The 19058-nt window shown below is 43.5% G+C and overlaps 2 protein-coding genes across 3 annotated transcripts in view; one reads left to right on the forward strand and one right to left on the reverse strand.

The window, feature by feature from the left end:
• retreg3 (reticulophagy regulator family member 3) overlaps positions 1 to 6437 on the reverse strand; it is a 57704-nt gene extending 51267 nt beyond the window's left edge. The window contains exon 1 of the mRNA XM_072561148.1: positions 6187 to 6437. Within this exon, the coding sequence (XP_072417249.1) occupies positions 6187 to 6437 (251 nt within the window). The remainder of the gene's footprint in view (positions 1 to 6186) is intronic.
• A 187-nt stretch (positions 6438 to 6624) lies between these two features.
• Positions 6625 to 19058, forward strand: part of tubg1 (tubulin, gamma 1) — a 78088-nt gene continuing 65654 nt past the window's right edge. For both annotated transcript variants that reach the window (XM_072561149.1, XM_072561150.1), the window contains exon 1: positions 6625 to 6772. In XM_072561149.1, the coding sequence (XP_072417250.1) occupies positions 6655 to 6772 (118 nt within the window). In that variant the 5' untranslated portion in view covers positions 6625 to 6654. The remainder of the gene's footprint in view (positions 6773 to 19058) is intronic.

Below are 19058 nucleotides of genomic sequence, written 5' to 3' on the forward strand. Positions count from 1 at the left end.
GCCTGAAGGTGGCTGCACAGGTGGATAGAGTGGTCAAGAAGGCATATGGCAAGTTTGCCTTCATCAGACAGGCTATTGAGTATAAGAGCTGGCAGAGCATGTTAAAATTGTACAAGACTTTGTTACAGCTGTATTTAGAATATTGTGTACGTTTCTGGTCACCACATTACCAAACGAATGTGGACACTTTGGAGAGGGTGCAGAGAAGGTTTACAAGGATGTTGGTTGGTATGGAAGGTGTTAGCTATGAAGAGAGGTTAAGTAGGTTAGGATTGTTTTCATTAGAAAAAAGGAGACTGAGGGGGGACCTGATTGAGGTCTACAAAATCATGAAGGGTATAGACAGGGTGGATAGAGACAAGCTTTTTCCCAGGGTAAAGGTTTCAATAACGAGAGGTCACGCTTTCAAGGTGAGAGGTGAAAGTTTTAAGGGGGATACACGTGGTAAGTACTTCACACAGAGGGTGGTGGGCATTTGGAACGCGTTGCCAGCAGAGGTGGTAGAGGCAGGCACTGTAGATTCATTTAAGATACGTCTGGACAAATGCATGAGTAGGTGGGTAGCAGAGGGATACAGATGCTTAGGAATTAACTGCTTTAGACAGTACATTTGGATCGGCTCAGGCTTGGAGGGATGAGGGCCTGTTCCTGGGCTGTGAATTTTCTTTTGTTTCTTTGTTTATGATCTCACAAGTGGGGTGCGCCAGAAAACAGAACCATTCTATAAGAAGTGGCAGCCCTTTTTAAATTACACGGATATGGACCTGTCAGCAATATTGACCAGGACCTTTATACAGCTGTGGGGCCAGTCCAGGGGCCCTCTTTTGAGGGGGTGGGGGGGGGGGGCTTGATAAATATGGGTGTTATAACTGATGGTTCTGTAGATTGAAGTCTTGGTGGAGGTGCTACAAGTGTTGTATTTTAATTTAATTTTTGTTTGATTTAATTTGAGTTAAATTAATTCAGGATGATTTTATCTAATTTGATTCATTCTAGGTTGGATTAGGCTGGTCTAGTACAATCTGGGCGAACCTAAACTGATTTGCCAAGTACAGTTACTTATTGAATCTTAATGGGAAAAGATTGTTTTGTATTTTTTGAGATAGTTTTGGTTTGTTTATAGAGGAGGAGGTAGTTTACTGTTAATGGTTTTATAATACAAGATTGTTATATTATTTTTCATTTTTGTATTTTTATAATTTTGTAAAAGAATAAAAACAAATTAACAAAAAAACTATGTAAAAGCAAACAAAACTAAATTGAATTCAAATAAATGATCTTGAGATAGAGGATTTTAAAAAAAGCAGTGGTCAAAGAATCAAGGAGATAGATTTTGAGGATGTCTTTAAAAGTTACAGAAAGATTAAAATTAAAAGTATTTTAGGGCAAGAATTCCAGATAATTAAGACATTTTAAAAAAAAAGGATAGACACAGTTAGAGGAGCAATGAGTTTATATGGAAATGTGTTTGGAATTGATTTTGGAGACAGGGTGAGTTAATACCATGGGTAGATTTCAAAATGAGAATTTTAAATTGAGGTACTTAGATGGACAATGAAGGTCAGTTAAAAATTAGGGCAATAAGATAAACAAGACATTTTTCTTGTGGAAATAAAATCATAACTCTGGAAAGTATCATCCATGTAGACAGAAATAGATTTAGGATTTCAAGTTGACCCCAATATTTCTAATGCCAGGATCCCTAAGTCATAGTAACCACCTTCGCAAACTATGATGCTCATTCAATGATGTGCACGTATACCTCAGTTCTTATAAATGTGTGCATCATTAGCCTCCAACGTGTTACTATAACTTGATAATTTCCTTTCAAATTGTGAGTTTTGTTTGTGTCCCTTCAATGGGCCGAGTATTAGTTAAGTTGTTTACTGATGTTATTGATATAATCAACCCTAGGTTTCTATTCTTAAGACCATAAAGCTCCTTATATCTGCTCCTCCATTCAATAAAATCATGGCTGGTCTGTCATTCCTCAGGTCCACTTTCCTGCATTTTCCCTGTAACTTTGATTGCCACACTGATCGCAAGACCAGAAGAGAAAGAAGCAGAATTAAGCCATTTAACTCATCGGGTCTGCTCCACAATTTGATCATGGCTGATGAATTTCTCAACCCCATTTTCCTGCCTTCTCCCTGTAACTCATGATCCCCTCACCAATCAATAACGTATCTCAATATACTCAATGACTTGGCCTCCACAGCCTTTTGCTGCAATGAGTTCCACAGATTTGCCACCCTCTGGCTCAAGACATTCCTCCTCATCTGTTTTAAAGGGTCAGCCCCTCAACCTGAGACTATGCACTCAGATCCTAGTCGCTCCAACTGGTGGAAATATCTTCTCCACCGCCATTCTATCCCCAACTGTCAGTATTTTGTAAGTTTCAATGAGATCCCACCTCATCATTCTGATCTTGATTGAGTACAGACCCAGAGTCATCAACCACTCATGTTATAGTTACCTGCTTTTTGAATAGGAGGTATCACATTGGCAGTTTTCTAATCCTCCGTACTTCTCCAGAATCCAAGGATTGTTGGATTCCACTATCTTTGTAATGAATTATTTTACTACCCAGGGATGCAAGTCATCAGGGCCAGGCTCTTATCTGCCTTGCACCCCATTAGTTTGTCTAATACCACTTCACTAGTGATGGCGATGGCACTTAATTTCTTCCCTGTACTCTTTAGTATTAAAGAGGTGTTCAAAGTATTTTACACTGTAAAGTCTGATGCAAAATATCAATCTAATTTCTCTGCTATTCCCTTGCTCCCTATAACTATCTTCCTGGATTCATTTTCGAAGGGGTCGATGTTCACTTTGACACTTCTCTTCCTTTTTAGCTATTAAAAGAATATTAGTCAGTTTTTATATTCCTCACTAGTTTGCACATATGGTTTATTTTTTTCTCTTTATTATCTTTTTAGTCCTCCTTTGCTGGATTCTGAGTTTTTCCCGGTCTTCCAGTTATTAGTGATTTTTGCCTCCTTATATGCTTTTTCTTTCAAGTTAATACTCTTCTTAATTTCCTTGGTTAGCTATGTACCTCATTTAGAACTACACCCTTTAAATAATATTACTTATCCTCATTATTCCTAACAAAATGTATCACTGTACCTTTCACTACATTTAAATTTAGTCTTTTGCATGTCTGCCCCTAAATTTTATTTAAGTCCATCATTATTTCCCCCACAGTTCAGAACACTGGTGATACATATCAATGCTTTAAAGACATAAATGAAATAGTTCACAGATTATACAATAGGTGACAGTGAAGAAATAGGTAACAGTGATATTACAGAAAGTGGCCAATAGAATTTAGTATGAGATAAGGTACTTGGGAAGAAAGAAAACTAAGGGAAAACATGATAAAAAAAACTATAAGCGAGTTTTGAGAAGATTTGTAGCTCAGGTTAAGGTTCTGGATGTAGGTTTGCTCGCTGAGCTGGAAGGTTCACTTCCAAACATTTTGTCATCCTACTAGGTAACATCTTCAGTGGACCTCCAGGTGAAGCACTGTACATGATTCCTGCTTTCTATTTATATGTTTGGGTTTCTTTGGGTTGATGATGTGATTTCCTGTGGTGATGCCATTTCCTGTTCTTTTTCTCAGGAGGTGGTAGATGGGGTCTAATTTGATGAGCTTGTTGATAGAGTTCTGGTTGGAACAAACACATTGTCGTTTGTCATTTTTATAAACTACCTGGATGAGGGCATAGAAGGGTGGGTTAGTAAATTTGCACACGATACTAAGGTCGGTGGAGTTGTGGATTGTGATGAAGGATGTTGTAGTTTACAAAGAGACATAGATAAGCTGCAGAGCTGGGCTGAGAGGTGGCAAATGGAGTTTAATGCGGACAAGCATGAGGTAATTCACTTTGGTCGGAGTAACCGGAATGCAAAGTAATGGGCTAATGGTAAGATTCTTCGTAGTGTAGATGAGCAGAGGGATCTCGGTGTCTAGGTACACAGATCCTTGAAAGTTGCCACCCAGGCTGATAGGGTTGTTAAGAAGGCATACAGTGTTTTAGCTTTTATTAATAGAGGGATCGAGTTCCAGAACCATGGGGTTATGCTACAGCTGTACAAAACTCTGGTGCAGCTGCACTTGGAGTATTGTGTACAGTTCTGGTCACCGCATTATAAGAAGGATGTGGAAGCTTTGGACAAGGTGCAGAGGATGTTGCCTGGTATGGAGGGAAGGTCTTACGAGGAAAGGCTGAGGGACTTGAGGCTGTTTTCATTGGAGAGAAAAGGTTGAGAGGTAACTTAATAGAGACATATGAGATAATCAGAGGGTTAGATAGGGTGGACAGGGAGAGCCTTTTCCCAAGTATGGTGACGGCAAGCACGAGGGGGCATAGCTTTAAATTGAGGGGTGATAGATATAGGACAGATGTCAGAGGTAGTTACTTTACTCAGAGTAACGGTAGATTTGCAAACTTTAAGTCTTCATTGGACAAGCATATGGAATAACGTAGGCTAGATGGGCTTCAGATTGTTGCGCTGACCTGTCATACCATCGAGAACGAAGGGTTTGTACTGCGCTGCAATGTTCTATGTCGTATTGAGTTACACCCCATCTACCACCTCCTGAGAAAAAGATCAGGAAATGGCATCACCAACCCAAAGAAACCCAAACATATAAGTAGAAAGCAGGAATCATGTACAGTGCTTCGCCTGAGGCCCACTGAAGATGTTACCTAGTAGGGTGACGAAATGTCTGGAGGTGAACCTTCCAGCTCAGCGAGCATACCTACATCCAAAAACTTTCTAAGCAATGCAGAGGATCACAGGGAGCTTGGAATGTATAAGGTAATGGGGCAGGCACATAAACTTGTGAAGCTGGTCTCCCAAATATACTCTTTTTTTGGAGGAGGTTCAGACTGTAGAAAACGAGAGTTTATGCAGAAACAATGCATTATCCAAGTCATGTTATAGAGTTAATCACTGCTAACACTCAGGTACTTCAAACTTTGATGAGCCAACACAGTTAATGCTGTTTTGCTAACTAACAACATTTGACAAGCAGGAGGCTGGAAGAACACAGTAAGCCAGGCAGCATCAGGTCGTGGAGAAGTTAAATGTTTACGTGTCACCATTCCTAAGTATTTTCACCATTTTGTGGTTTTAGTAAGGAAGGAAGTTTTTAGAATACAGAACAATATAGAGGGGTTGGTCAAATGGACTAAACATTGGCAAAGGGAACTTAATCTGGAAAAGTGAGAGGTAATGCATTTTGGGAAGACTAACAATATAGAGAGACGTGGATGTGAATGTGCTCACTGAATGGAAGGTTTGGTTTCAGGCATTTCGTCGCCATACTAGATAACATCAGCAGTGAGGCTCCAATGAAGTGCTGGTGTTATGTCCTGCTTTCTATTTATGTGTTTAGGTTTCTTTGGGTGTTTTGTGATGTCACTTCCAGTTATTTTTCTCAGAAGATGGTAGAGTCAGACTGGTTCTATTTCTAAAGTGGAATTTAGAAGATATTACATGGATTGACTTCCTTTAGGTTATACATTCTATTTTGCTCAAAAAATGTACTTGCAAATATATTACAAATGAGTTTCTGGGATTTACATATTAAATAACAGAAACTAGCAAACCCATTCTAAAAAAGATGAACGATTTAATCTGGTTTGTTCAATATATCATTTCAGCTGCATGATACTAATCTTTTGCAATAATTTCTATGTCTCATGATCCTGCTTCACAACCACCTGATGAAGAAGCAGTGCTTCGAAAACTAGTGCGTCCAAATAAACCTGTTGGACTATAACCGGGTGTTGAGAGATTTTGGCAGCGTGTCTAATAACCAGGAAGCACAGTTATATGGTGTTTTCGAGATTTTTTCCATCTACACTGTTTCTAAAAGATCGGCCGAGCCAGGAACTTTCAGGATTTGTAAGAACTACGTACATTAACGCCATTAAAATTAAAGACTACCGGTTAAGAGCTGGAAAATGGAATTGTAATAGATGAGTGTTGGATGATCGGCACGGACACGAAGGGCCTCTTTCTGCGTTGTAAAAATTCTACAACTCTGTCTTTGACACTAAGCTACTGATCACTATTTTTCGGGGCAGAGAGAATGTTTTTCCAACCAACAACATAGTTCCAGCCGCGCCGCCTCCCATCCCGTCCCATCCCGGACCACCATCCCTCCTTTACCAGAAGCTGGCGTTGACGGTCAAGTATAGAAGCAGGCTGTGCAGCGGCCTCTCCCACACCAACACACTCTGCCAGTAAGTCAACACGGGCTCGTAGTGACCCAGGATGCGGAGTAGCTGCTGCTGCCTCAGCCGTTGGTCAGACTCGGTTTTTGGGCCTGGAGTTGGAGCCGAGGCCAATGTCCAGTCGCTGCCCTCAGGCCCCGCATTCACTCGCTCGGCATCCATCTTGGTGACGCACAGACCACACATGAATATTAATCGACGTCATGAATATTGATAGCAAATATGAATATTAACTAAATACGTTGTTATTATTGACAAAATGTAAATAAGCATCTGCTCGGCTCGTGAAATAGGTTTAGAAAGTTGTAAGACACACGTCCCGGTTTTATTTTGCTTAGCACGTTGTCTATCTTCGAGATGAATCTGAGCTGAATCGGATAAACAAGAATGGATCCGTTGGACAATGCGCCGTCAACAGGCTGTGGTGTTGTTCTGCGCATGTTCTGTGCGGTTGGCGGGACGAGCGGCGGCGATGCCTCGGGAAATTATCACTTTGCAGCTCGGCCAATGCGGCAATCAAAGTAAGGCAGTAGCCGGCGGGGAACGGGGCTACGAATGGTAATACGGTGGGCGAGCTGGTTAGTTATTGGATATTTCGTATTGCCTTTAGTCGTGGTGTGGAGGAGGATAGTGTGGGCCCGGCTTGGGCCTGATATGAGGCCGCGGCGGATATTAACACCCGCGGGTCGAGTTGCAGTTAGTGAGGGGCCAGCATGGAGCGCAGCCAGGCAGAATCCAACAAGTGCCCTCCGGCCATGTGAATTCCTGTGGTACACCAACTCTCTTGCTACTACGAATATCTGTTCTAAAACTCAACAATAACCTTTATATTGTAAGGCGGATTTAGGACAGGAACACTTCTTCAGTGGTTCCAAGCAATTAGAAGAGGTTGGTGCAAGTGATTGGGTTTAGATAATAAACTGAAACGAAGTGAAGCTACTGGAAAGGCAACTAGATCAAGGGACAGCCAGAACAGCGGGTTAACGGACAAGACATTGCTATCTCGAATGAATGAAGGGAAGGATGGAACATTGAAATACACGAGTCTAGAAGTGACAACTATCTGAAAGTTGTTAACAGCAGTACACAATATTTTTTTGAGATGGAAGTAGTTTTTGTAACGGAAACATTCAACTTATGACATTGGTTCGTGCAAAATGCCAGAGATGAACGGAGCATAAGAAATGGGAGCTGTAGTAGACTATTCGGTTTTGTCAAGTTTTCTCCACCGCTAAATCTGATCAGTGACCTTAACACCATTCTGCTGCTTGTGCATTATATTACTTGATTTTCTGAGAGACAAAATGCAACCCTGTGGGGCATAAAATCCCAAAGATTCACAGCCCCGTGAGTGAAGAAATTTCTCTTCATCTCAGTCTGAAACAATCAATCTCTTATTCTGAAACAATGTCCCCATGTTTAGATTCCCCAGCCAAAGGAAACAACTTCTGAGAGAATCCTATGAAGACCTTTCATAATCTTGAATGAAAGGTGATTTCATAGAAACATTTTGTTAAATTCAGAGAGTGTAGACTGAATTTACTCAGCTTTATACAATTTGACAACATTCTCCTCCCAGGAACCAATCAAATGAACCCACTGTACTACCTTCAGTACAAGTATATCCTTATTGAAATATGAAGAGACCAAAGAGACTTCTTTATCCTTGCAGTTCAATTCTCTTGCAGTAAAAGCTAACATTTGGATTCCTGATTACTTGCCATGTTTCTTAACTTTTTCACAAATTTACAAGTTTTATATCTAAGAACTTTTATCTTGGCCTGCTTGGCGCACTCTCCTCATTCCGGGGGGGGGGGTTCATGCCCGGGGCGTCGATTCTCCTGCTCCTTGGATGCTGCCTGGCCTGCTGCGCTTTTCCAGCAACGCATTTTCACCTCAGAGGGAAATGGGTCTGGGTGGGTTACTCTTCGGAGGATCGGTGTGGACTGGTTGGGCCGAAGGGCCTGTTTCCACACTGTAAATAATCTAATCTAATCTAAACCTCTCTTTTAGAAAGTGGATATCTTCCTTACATTATAGTCTATCTGCTATCTTTGAGCGCACTCACTTAACTTGCTTGTATTTTTGCAGCTTTTTTCACAATTTACCCTTCAAACTGACATTTTTATCATCAGCAAACTTTGATACATTACTCTTGTGTTACTTTTTATTAAAGATATTAATAAAAGTTTTAAATAGTCAAGGCCCCAAATCCAGATTAACAGTCTGGAGGACACAGCTTGCCATACTGAAAATGCCCTTTTGTATCAATGTCTGCTTCCTGTTTGTTAACCGATCCTCTATCCTTAATAATATTACCCCCAACTCCATGACTGCTTATCTTATTGCCCTTTTTTGTGGCAACTTATCAAATACGTCACTTTAGTCACAAGGTCCAATTGAACTGCATTCCAGGTTGCTGAAAGAAATTCTTTTTAGATAGCAGCGGATCTTGATTCAAGTCCAAGGGTATGTAGTGACTTCTCTGAGATGGTTGATTAGAAAATATCTGCTTTATAATCTTCTAGCCTTTGCAAGATATGGCAGGTGTGCCAGAGGAATGAAGGGTGGCAACTGTGACATGCTTTATTCAAGCAAATGTGCAAGGGCATTCCTAGTAATTACAGGCTGGACAGTTTAAAATTCGTAGTAGATAGAATTTTATAAACAAAAATTGAATAAATAAACTCAAAAAGCACTTAGAAAGCTTTGAGGCTTAACAAATGTACTTAAAAGTTTTGATAAAGAAATAGAGAATGTTCATGAATGGAAAGTGATAGATGTTACCTGTATGGATTTTAAGTAATCTTTTAGTAGTACGTCATAAAAGGATGGTTATCAAAATTGAGGTTCATGAATTAGTAGTATCAAATGGAGTAAAAGGAATTGACTTGGGAACAGAAAATACCCAGTGGCTGTTTTTCAGTCTGGAAGATGGTAGGTAGTGATGTCCAGTAAGATTTGGTGGCAGGACTGCTGCTTTTCTCATTTGGATACCATAGGTTGCTCATAAGTTTACTATCAATGCTACAAAAAATTCCCCAAAACAGAGGACTTGTACTCCTAGTATAAAATGTGAACAGTTGGTGTAGGTGGTCACCATTTTGAGATGTAAGAGAAAGAAAGTAACATTTGTAATTCAAATTAACTTAATTTTATTTCTGAAATAATTCTACAGGGATAGCTTTAACGAATTCATATTGTTTAAAAATCATCAAATGAATTTTCTTTGGCATCTGACACATTAAATTCATTCTGATAGGCTCATCATAAAGATTCTACTCTGGGTCAGATTTATCACTTTCAGTATCGTAATTATCCACCTGCAAGAAATTATCTTCACTTCATTTATTAAATTGGACAGCCAAATATTTTGTGCATTGATAACATTGCATTATTTGATGAAGCAGCCTTTCAAATCGTCAAGCAAGGAAGCACCCATATTTTCACTTTGTGAAGGTTTTTGTCAATCATTCACCTATTCTATTAAAATCAAACATGATCATTGAATGGTTTGATGCAGCATAGATTCAAAGGTTGGACTATCGATGTCAGGCTGTCCTGGTATGACTGCATTTGGTGTTATTTCTTCACAGGCATCTCTTGAGTCTTGTTGGTAAAATAGGATCTGAATGTATCCCATACAAATATGATGCACTCCTTTACAAATGCATATTTTACATGTTATTGCCATTCATTTATGTAGTGTGAATGTTACTTGCCACCTATCAGCCTGAGCTTAGATGTTAGGAGAAAGTGAGGACTGCAGATCAGAGTCAAAAAGTGTGGTGCTGGAAAAGCCCAGCTGGTGAGGCAGCATCCGAGGAGTAGGAGGGTTGACATTTCAAGCATAAGCTCTTCACCAGGAGATTCAAGCATAAGCTCAAAACATCGCCTCTTCTCCTGCCTGACTGGCTGTGTTTTTTCAAGCTTGGATGTTGTCCTTTCTTGCTGCGTATGGGCATGAGTACTTCAGTATCTGAAGAGTCTGACCCGATGCTTAACATTGGGTGATTATCAGCGGACATACCCTCTCCTAACTTTATGATATTTGGAAACCCATTGATGTAACAGCTGAAGATGACTTGGTATTGGAGTTTACTCTGAGGAACAAAGACAACGAACATTACAACACAGGAACAGGCCTTTCAAGCCTGCGCCGATTCAGATCCTCTATCTAAACCTGCCACCTATTTTCTAAGAATCTGTATCCCTTTGCTCCCTGCCCATTCATGTATCTGTCTAGATACATCTTAAATGATGCTATTGTTACGGCCCCTACCACCTCCGCTGGCAATGAGTTTCAGGCAATCAAGAACTTTCCATGCATATCTCCCCTAAACTTTTCTCCCCTCATTTTGAACTCGTGACCCCTAGTAATTGAGTACTCCACTCTGGGGGAAAACGTTTCTTGCTATCCACCCTATCCACACCTCTCAAGATTTTGTAGGCCTCAATCAGGTCCCAGCCCAACCTCCCCCTTTCCAATGAAAATAATTCTAATCTACTCAACCTCTCTGCATAGCTAGCACCCTCCATACCACATCCTGGTGAACCACCTCTGCAACCTTTCCAAAGCATCTTCATCCACTTAGTAATGTGGTGACCAGAACTTTCCCTGTATTCCAAATATGGCTGATCCAAAGTACTATACAACTGTAATGTGACCTGCCAAAATTTTGTACTCACGGTGGCACAGTAGTTAGCACTGCTGTCTCACAGCGCCAGAGACCCGAGTTCAATTCCTGCCTCAGACAACTGTCTGTGTGGAGTTTGCACATTCTCCCCGTGTCTGCGTGGGTTTCCTCTGAGTGCCCCGGTTTCCTCCCACAGTCCAAAAATATGCAGGTTAGGTGAATTGGCCATGCTGAATTGCCGGTAGTGTTAGGTGAAGGGGTAAATGTAGGGGAATGGGCCTGGGTGGGTTGCTGTTTTGGAGGGTCGGTGTGGACTTGTTGGGCCGAAGGGCCTGTTTCCACACTGTAAATAATCTAATCTAATCTACCCCATCCGATGAAGGAAAGCATGCCGTATACCGCCTTGACCATTCTACTGACCTGCATTGCCACCGTCAGGGAACAATGGACCTGAACACCCAGATCTCTCTGTATATCAATTTTCCCAGGACATTTTCATTTACTGTATAGTTTGCTCTTTCAAAATGCATCACCTCACATTTGTCCAGATTGAATTCCATCTGCCATTTCTCTGCCTAACTCTCCAATCTATCTATATTCTGCCGTATTCTCTGTCAGTCTCCCTCACTATCTGCTACTCCACCAATCCTAGTAACAACTGCAGACTTTGAAGTGCTTTGAAAGGCTGGTCATGGCATTAATGAACTCCAGCCTTCCCACTACTCTTAACCCACTCCAATTTGCCTATTGGACCAACAGATCCATGTCAGATGCCATATCACATGCCCTTCACTCCTCCCTAGAACATCTTGACACTAAGAACAGCTACCTAAGAATCCTACTCATTGACTACAGTTCAGCCTTCAACACTATTCTCCCCTCGAGACTGATTGCTACATTTAGTGATCTCGTACTAAGCCCCACTCTTTGTAATTGGATCCTCAGTTTCCTGACCCACAGACCACAATCAGTGAAGATTGGGGACAACATTTAATAGTCACTTACACTCCCCACTGGAGCCCCCCCCCCCCCCCAACAAGTGTGTACTCAGCCCCCTACTGTGCTCACTGTATACCCATGACTGTGTCGCCAAATACCAGACTAAGGCCATTTACAAGTACACTGATGACGCCACCATAGTTGGTCGAATCTCCGATGGCAATGAAACAGACTACAGACAGGAGGTGGGAGACCTGGAAAAATGATGCACTAGGAACAACCTAGCTCTCGATGCCAGCAAAACCAAGGAACTCATTATTGACTTTTGGCGGGATGTCACTCATATCCCCCTACACATTAACAGCACAGAGGTCGAACGAGTAGAAAGTGTCAAGCTCCTGGTAGTGGTTATCCACAACAAGCTTTCTTGGACTCTTCATGTGGATGCACTGGTTACAAAGGCCCAACAACATCTCTTTTTCCTCAGACAGCTGAGGAAATTTGGCAATACCCTTGCCAACTTTTATAACTGCGCCATTGAGAGCATTCTGTCTGGATGAATCACTACCTGGTATGGCAACTGTACCATTCAAGATCGGAGACGGTTATAGAGAGTGGTGAACTCGGCCTGGGCAATCACAAAGGCCAACCTCCCATCTACAGAATCCATCTACCAGGCCTGCTGTCAAGGAAAGGTCACCAGCATTCTCAAAGATCCATCCCACTCTGGCTATGTTTTTCTCCAACCTGTACCATTGGGGAGAAGGTACAGAAGTCTGAACACGCACACCAGCCGGTTTTGCAACAGTTTCAATCCTACTGTTGTTAGAATACTGAGTGGACTCACAAACTCTTAACATTCGCCTGTACCTGTGTTTGATCCACTAAAACCACGATTATCTTTCTTTGTGCTAGGTATGACTCCAAAAAACTGAGGGTTTTCCCCTTTATTCCTGTTGACTTCAGTTTCTCTAGGACCACTTGATGCTATATTTTTAATATGGTCTTGGTGTCACCAGCAGTCGTTCTTGTTTCATAACTGGAATTCAGCTCTTTTGGCTATGTTTGAACCAAGGCTGTAATGAAATCAGGGGCTGAGTGGCCCTGGTCGGACCCAAACTGGGTGTCAAGAGCTGACTGTTAGCACTTTACATGACCTCTTCCTGTGCTTTGCTGAACATGGAGAGTAAACTAATAGAGTCGTACTTGACCGGGTTAGAATTGTTTCCTGGCTTTTCTACATATCCATTTTCTACAATTTCTGATAGCTGTAATGCTGCAGCATCTACATTTACCTTTAAACTTGCTTTGTCCTTTGTTCTTTTGCAAGCGGGCCCATTACCATTAGTTTGAGCACCATGCGTGGTCTGCTTTGTTTGGGCATGATTTAAGTTTCCATACGTCATCTTGGCAACATGACGCATATTACTTGCTGGATCCCATGCACGGAGAATAGCCCTTAAAGTGAGTTTATTAGCTGAAAAGGAGTGTTAATTTGATTTATATGTCGAATATAGTCCCAAACATGCATTCTGGGGACAAGAAAATAGTCTTTCATATCGGGGCAATCTGCATACTACAATTTACGTTAAATGTCTTGAATATTGAAATACAAAATAATATTTTGATATTTACTAATAATACCAACTTGGAGGTGTGATGACAGTGAGGATAGTTTCCAATTAACTGCAACAAGACATAGGTTAGGAGAATGGGCTGACAAGTGTCGTGAAATTTAAGTATGAGGTGACACACTTTGGCAAAAGAGATAAGGCAAGGCAATCTAGTCTAAGTTGAACAATTCTAAAAAATGTACAGGGATAAGGAACCCAGGATTTTGAGTCCATAGTTCTTTGGAGGTGGTAGGGCATATTGAGAGAACAGTTGGTAACGATTATAAATATAAGGTAATGAAAGATGCATAAAGATTGAGTGAGGCTTGTGCTACAGTATTGTATTCAATTCTAGTCATCATACCATAAGGAGAAAGTGAAGATTATTGAGAGGGAGGAAAGTAATTTGCCAGAAAAGTTGGAGAGATTAGAGATTTTAGTGACACTGAGAAGCTAGGAATTGACTTGGAGCAGGGGAGATTAAGGAGGAGTTTGATAAGAGGTATAAAAAATTATGGTGCTGGAAAAGTGCAGCAGGCCAGGCAGCTTCCGAGGAGCAGGAGAATCGATGTTTTGGGCATAAGCCCTTCAGGAATGAGGCTGGTGTGCCAAGCGGGCTGAGATAAAAGGTAGTGGGGGGGGGGGGGTGTGGAGTTTGGGGGAGGAACGTTGGGAATACGATAGGTAGAAGGAGGGGAGGGTGAGTGTGATAGGCCGGAGAGGGGGTGGGGGCGGAGAGGTTGGGAAGAAGATTGCAGGTCAAGAGGGTGGTGCTGAATCCGGGGGTTGGGACAGAGATAAGGTGGGGGGAGGGGAAATGAGGAAGCTGGAGAAACCTACATTCATCCCGTGTGGTTGGAGGGTTCCTAGGCGGAAGATGAGACGCTCTTCCTCCAGGCGTTGTATGGTCAGGGTCTGGCGATGGAGGAGGCCAAGGACCTGCATGCCCTTGGTGGAGTGGGAGGGGGAGTTAAAGTGTTCAGCCACGGGGCGGTTGGGTTGGTTGGTGCGGGTGTCCCAGAGGTGTTCCCTGAAACGTTCCGCAAGTAGACGGCCTGTCTCCCCAATGTAGAGGAGACCACATCGGGTGCAGCGGATACAGTAAATGATGTGTGTAGAGGTGCAGGTGAATTTGCGATGGAGTTGGAAGGATCCATTGGGGCCTTGGAGGGAAGTAAGAGGGGAGGTGTGGGCGCAAGTTTTGCACTTCTTGCGGTTGCAGGGGAAGGTGCCGGGAGTGGAGGTTGGGTTGGTTGGGGATGTGGATCTGACGAGGGAGTCGAGGAGGGAGTTGTCTTTCCGGAACGCTGATAATGGTGAGGAGGGAAATATATCCCTGGTGATGGGGTCTGTTTGGAGGTGGCGGAAATGATGGAGGATGATACGATGTATCCGGAGGTTGGTGGGGTGAAAGGTGAGGACCAGTGGGGTTCTGTCCTGGTGGCGATTGGAGGTGCAGGACGTGGAGGAGATGCAATGGAGAGCATCGTTGACCACGTCGGAGGGGAGATTGCAGCCTTTGAAGAAGGAGGCCATTTGAGCTGTTCGGTAGTGGAATTGGTCCTCCAGGGAGCAGATGCAGAGGAGGCGAAGGAATTGGGAATATGGCGTTTTTACAGGGGGCAGGGTGGGAGGAGGTGTAATCTAGGTAGCTGTGGGAGTCGGTCGCTTTGTAGTAAATGTCACCCGAGATGGAAGGGGAGAGAGGAGTCTGAGACGGTCCAGGTAAATTTGAGGTTGGGGTGGAAGCTGTTAGTAAAGTGGATGAACTGTTTGACCTCCTCCTTCTTCAAAGGCTGCAATCTTCCCTCTGACGTGGTTGATGATGCTCTCCACCGCATCTCATCCACTTCCCGCACCTCCACCTTTGAACCCCCGCCACTCCAATTGCCGCCAGGACAGAACCCCACTGGTCCTCACCTTCCACCCCACCAACCTCCATACATCAGGAGCATTTCCGAACTGACAGCCAGACTACTGCGACCACTAGGACTCATAACAGCACACAAACCAACAGCCACTCTCAGATAACCACTCACCAGAACGAAGGACCCGTTACCCAGCATGAGCAAAACTAATGTAGTGTACAAAATCTCATGCAAGGACTGCACAAATCACTACATAGGACAAACAGGAAGACAGCTAACGATCCTCATCCATGAACACCAACTAGCCACGACCAGCTATCCTTAGTAGCCACACTCGCAGATGACAAGCAACATGAATTCGACTGGGACAACACTACTATTATAGGACAAGCCAAACAGAGAACAGCCAGGGAACTCCTAGAGGCATAGCACTCATCCACAGATTCTATCAACAAACACATTGACCTGGACCCAATATACTGACCACTGCAGCGGACAGCTGGAACTGACAACCGGAAGCGGCAGAGACAAGCCACTATAAATGCCGGAGGAAAGATCACAGAAGCGCTTCACAGGAGGCTCCCAAGCACTGAGGATGTCACCTAGACAGGGGACGAAACGTTTGCAACACAAATTCCCAGCTCGGCGAACAGAACCACAACAACGAGCACCCGAGCTACAAATCCTCTCCCAAAATTTGAACATCGTATCATCCTCAGTCATTTCAGCCACCTCCAAACAGACCCCACCACCAGGGATATATTTCCTTCCCCACCCCTATCAGCGTTCTGGAGAGACCACTCCCTCCGCGACTCCCTCGTCAGGTCCACACCCCCCCCCACCAACCCAACCTCCACTCCTGGCACCTTCCCCTGCAACCGCAAGAAGTGCAAAACTTGCATCCACACCTCCGCCCTCACCTCCCTCCAAGGCCCCAATGGATCCTTCCATATCCGTCGCAAATTCACCTGCACCACCACACACACCATTTACTGTATCCGCTGCACCCAATGTGGTCTCCTCTACATTGGGGAGACAGGCCGCCTACTTGCGGAACATTTCAGGGAACACCTCTGGGACACCCGCACCAACCAACCCAACTGCCCCGTGGCTGAACACTTTAACTCCACCTCCCACTCCGCCAATGGCATGCAGGTCCTTGGCCTCCTCCATTGCCAGACCCTGACCACACGATGCCTGGAGGAAGAGCACCTCATCTTCCGCCTAGGAACCCTCCAACCACACTGGAAGAATGTAGATTTCTCCAGCTTCATCATTTTCCCCCCCTCCCCCCACCTTATCTCTGTCCCAACTCCCGGATTGAGCACCACCCTCTTGACCTGCAATCTTCTTCCCGCCCTCTCCGCCCCCATGCCCTCTCCAGCCTACCAGCCTATCACCCTCCCCCTCCCCTCCTTCTACCTATCGTATTCCCAGCGTCCCTCCCCCAAACTCCACCCGCCTTGGCACACCAGCCTCATTCCTGAAGAAGGGCTTATGCCCAAAACGTTGATTCTCCTGTTCCTCGGATGCTGCTTGGCCTGCTGCGCTTTTCCAGCACCACATTTTTCAACTCTGGTCTCCAGCATCTGCAGTCCTCACTTTCTCCTGTATAAAAAATTATGACCAGTTTGGATAAGGAAAAACCTTTTTTCATGATTGTCATCAACTGTGCACAAGATTGGAGGGAGTGGAAGTACTGGGTGATTTCAGAAAATGTATTGGATGTGTAAGTGGAAAAAAACTTTGGGATGTAGTGGGTGAATGAAACTGATCATATTCCTCTACAGTAAATTGAAATAAATTCAATGGATTGAGTGGCTACCTGTTGTGTTGTAATGACTCTCCTACTCTGTTCATTCCAACCATTTCCTGGTGATAGTGAGTTCCATATTCCTACTGTTGTCTGTTTATAAGTTTCATGAGATGTGGGTGTCATTGACTGGGCTTGCATTTATTGCTCATCTGAGTTGCCCTTGAGAAAGTTATAGTGAGCTGCTTTCTTGAACTTCTGCAGTCCTGAGGTAGAGGAACACCCACAGATGCTGTTAGGGAGATAGCGCCATGATTTTACCTTGCGACTCTGACAAAACAGTGATATATTTCCAATTCGGGATGGTAAGTGGCTTGGAGAGGAACTTGCAGGAGTGATGTTTCCATATATCTGTTGCCTATGTCCTTCTAAATTGAATCATTCATGGTTTGGGAAGATGCTGTTGAAGGATCTTTGATGAATTTCTGCAATTCATCTGCTAAATAGTAAAGGCCACTAATGTTGAGCATCAGTGGTGGAAGGAGTTAATGTTTGTGGAAGTGGTGCTAATCAAGCAGGCAGCCTTGTCTTGGATGGTGTTAAGCTTGAGCATTGTTGGAGCTGTGCTCTTCCAGACAAGTGGGGATTATTCCATCATATTCCTGACTTGTGCCTCGTAGACTGTATGAAGAGTCAGGAAGAGGATACATTTCAGGATTGTGAGCCTTTGACCCACCCCTTAGCCACTCTTTTTTTTTACAACTAAGCCAATTCAGTTTTTCGTCAATGGTAGCCCTCAGGAAGTTGATAATGGTGCATTCAATATGGTAATGCCATTGAATGTTAAGGGTTACTCTTTAGATTCTCTCTGTTGGAGATAGGCATCGAGTGGCATTTGTGTGGTGCAAATATTACTTGTCATTCTTCAGCCCAGCAAAGATGTGGCACTGTAAGTAGTGACATATAAACGTTTCACTGTATTCATTTGAGTACGTGTCAATAAAGCTAATTCAATCCAACATGAAATCTGACAGGCAGGCATAGAGTCATAGAAATGTACGTCATGGAAACAGACCCTTCGGTCCAACTCGTCCATGTCAACCAGATATTCCAACCCAATCTAGTCCCACCTGCCAGCACCTGGCCCATATCCCTGCAAATCCTTCCTATTCATATATCCATCCAGATGCCTTTTTTAAATGTTGCAATTGTACCAGCCTCCACCACTTCCTCTGGCGGCTCATTCCATATACATATCATCCTCTGGTGAAAATGCTGCCCCTTTTATATCTTTCTCCCCTCACCCTAAACCTATGCCTTCCAGTTCTGGACTCCCCCACCCCAGGGAAAAGACTTTGTCTATTTATCCTATCCATGCCCCTCATGATTTTGTAAACATCTATAAGATCATCCCTCAGCTTCTGACGCTCCAGGGAAAACAGCGCCAGCCTGTTCAACCTCTCCCTATAGCTCAAATCCTCCAACCCTGGCAACACTTCCTAGGACCTTACCATTAAGTGTATGCGTCTTGCTAGGATTTGCTTTGTAGACAGTAAAAAGAGGAAGATGTGCTTTCACAACCTACACGAGGACCTGAATGACCATTCGTCCCAGAAGTCAACTATTCCCTCCTAATAAAATCAAAGGATCAGCAGCAACATTCACCATGGGCACAACATTCAATAGAAAGGTACTCCCCCATCCCCGCCCCTGGAGAAAGTGGACACCAGGACAACTAGGAGAAAGTGAGGACTACATGCTGGAGATCAGAGTCAAGAGTGTAATGCTAGGAAAGCACAGCAGGTCAGGCAGCATCCGAAGAGCAGGAGAATCGACGTTTCAGATATGAACCTTCATCAGGAATCCTAAAACGTCAATCCTCCTGCTCCTCGGATGCTGCCTGACCAGCTGTGCTTTTCCAACAGCACACTCTTCGACAACTAGCAATAACAAATTACACACGTGCCCTTAGAAGACCTAGGCACTTTAAAGATTTT

Source organism: Chiloscyllium punctatum, chromosome 42, assembly GCF_047496795.1.
Source record: "Chiloscyllium punctatum isolate Juve2018m chromosome 42, sChiPun1.3, whole genome shotgun sequence".
In the NCBI taxonomy this organism is placed as follows: Eukaryota; Metazoa; Chordata; class Chondrichthyes; order Orectolobiformes; family Hemiscylliidae; genus Chiloscyllium; species Chiloscyllium punctatum.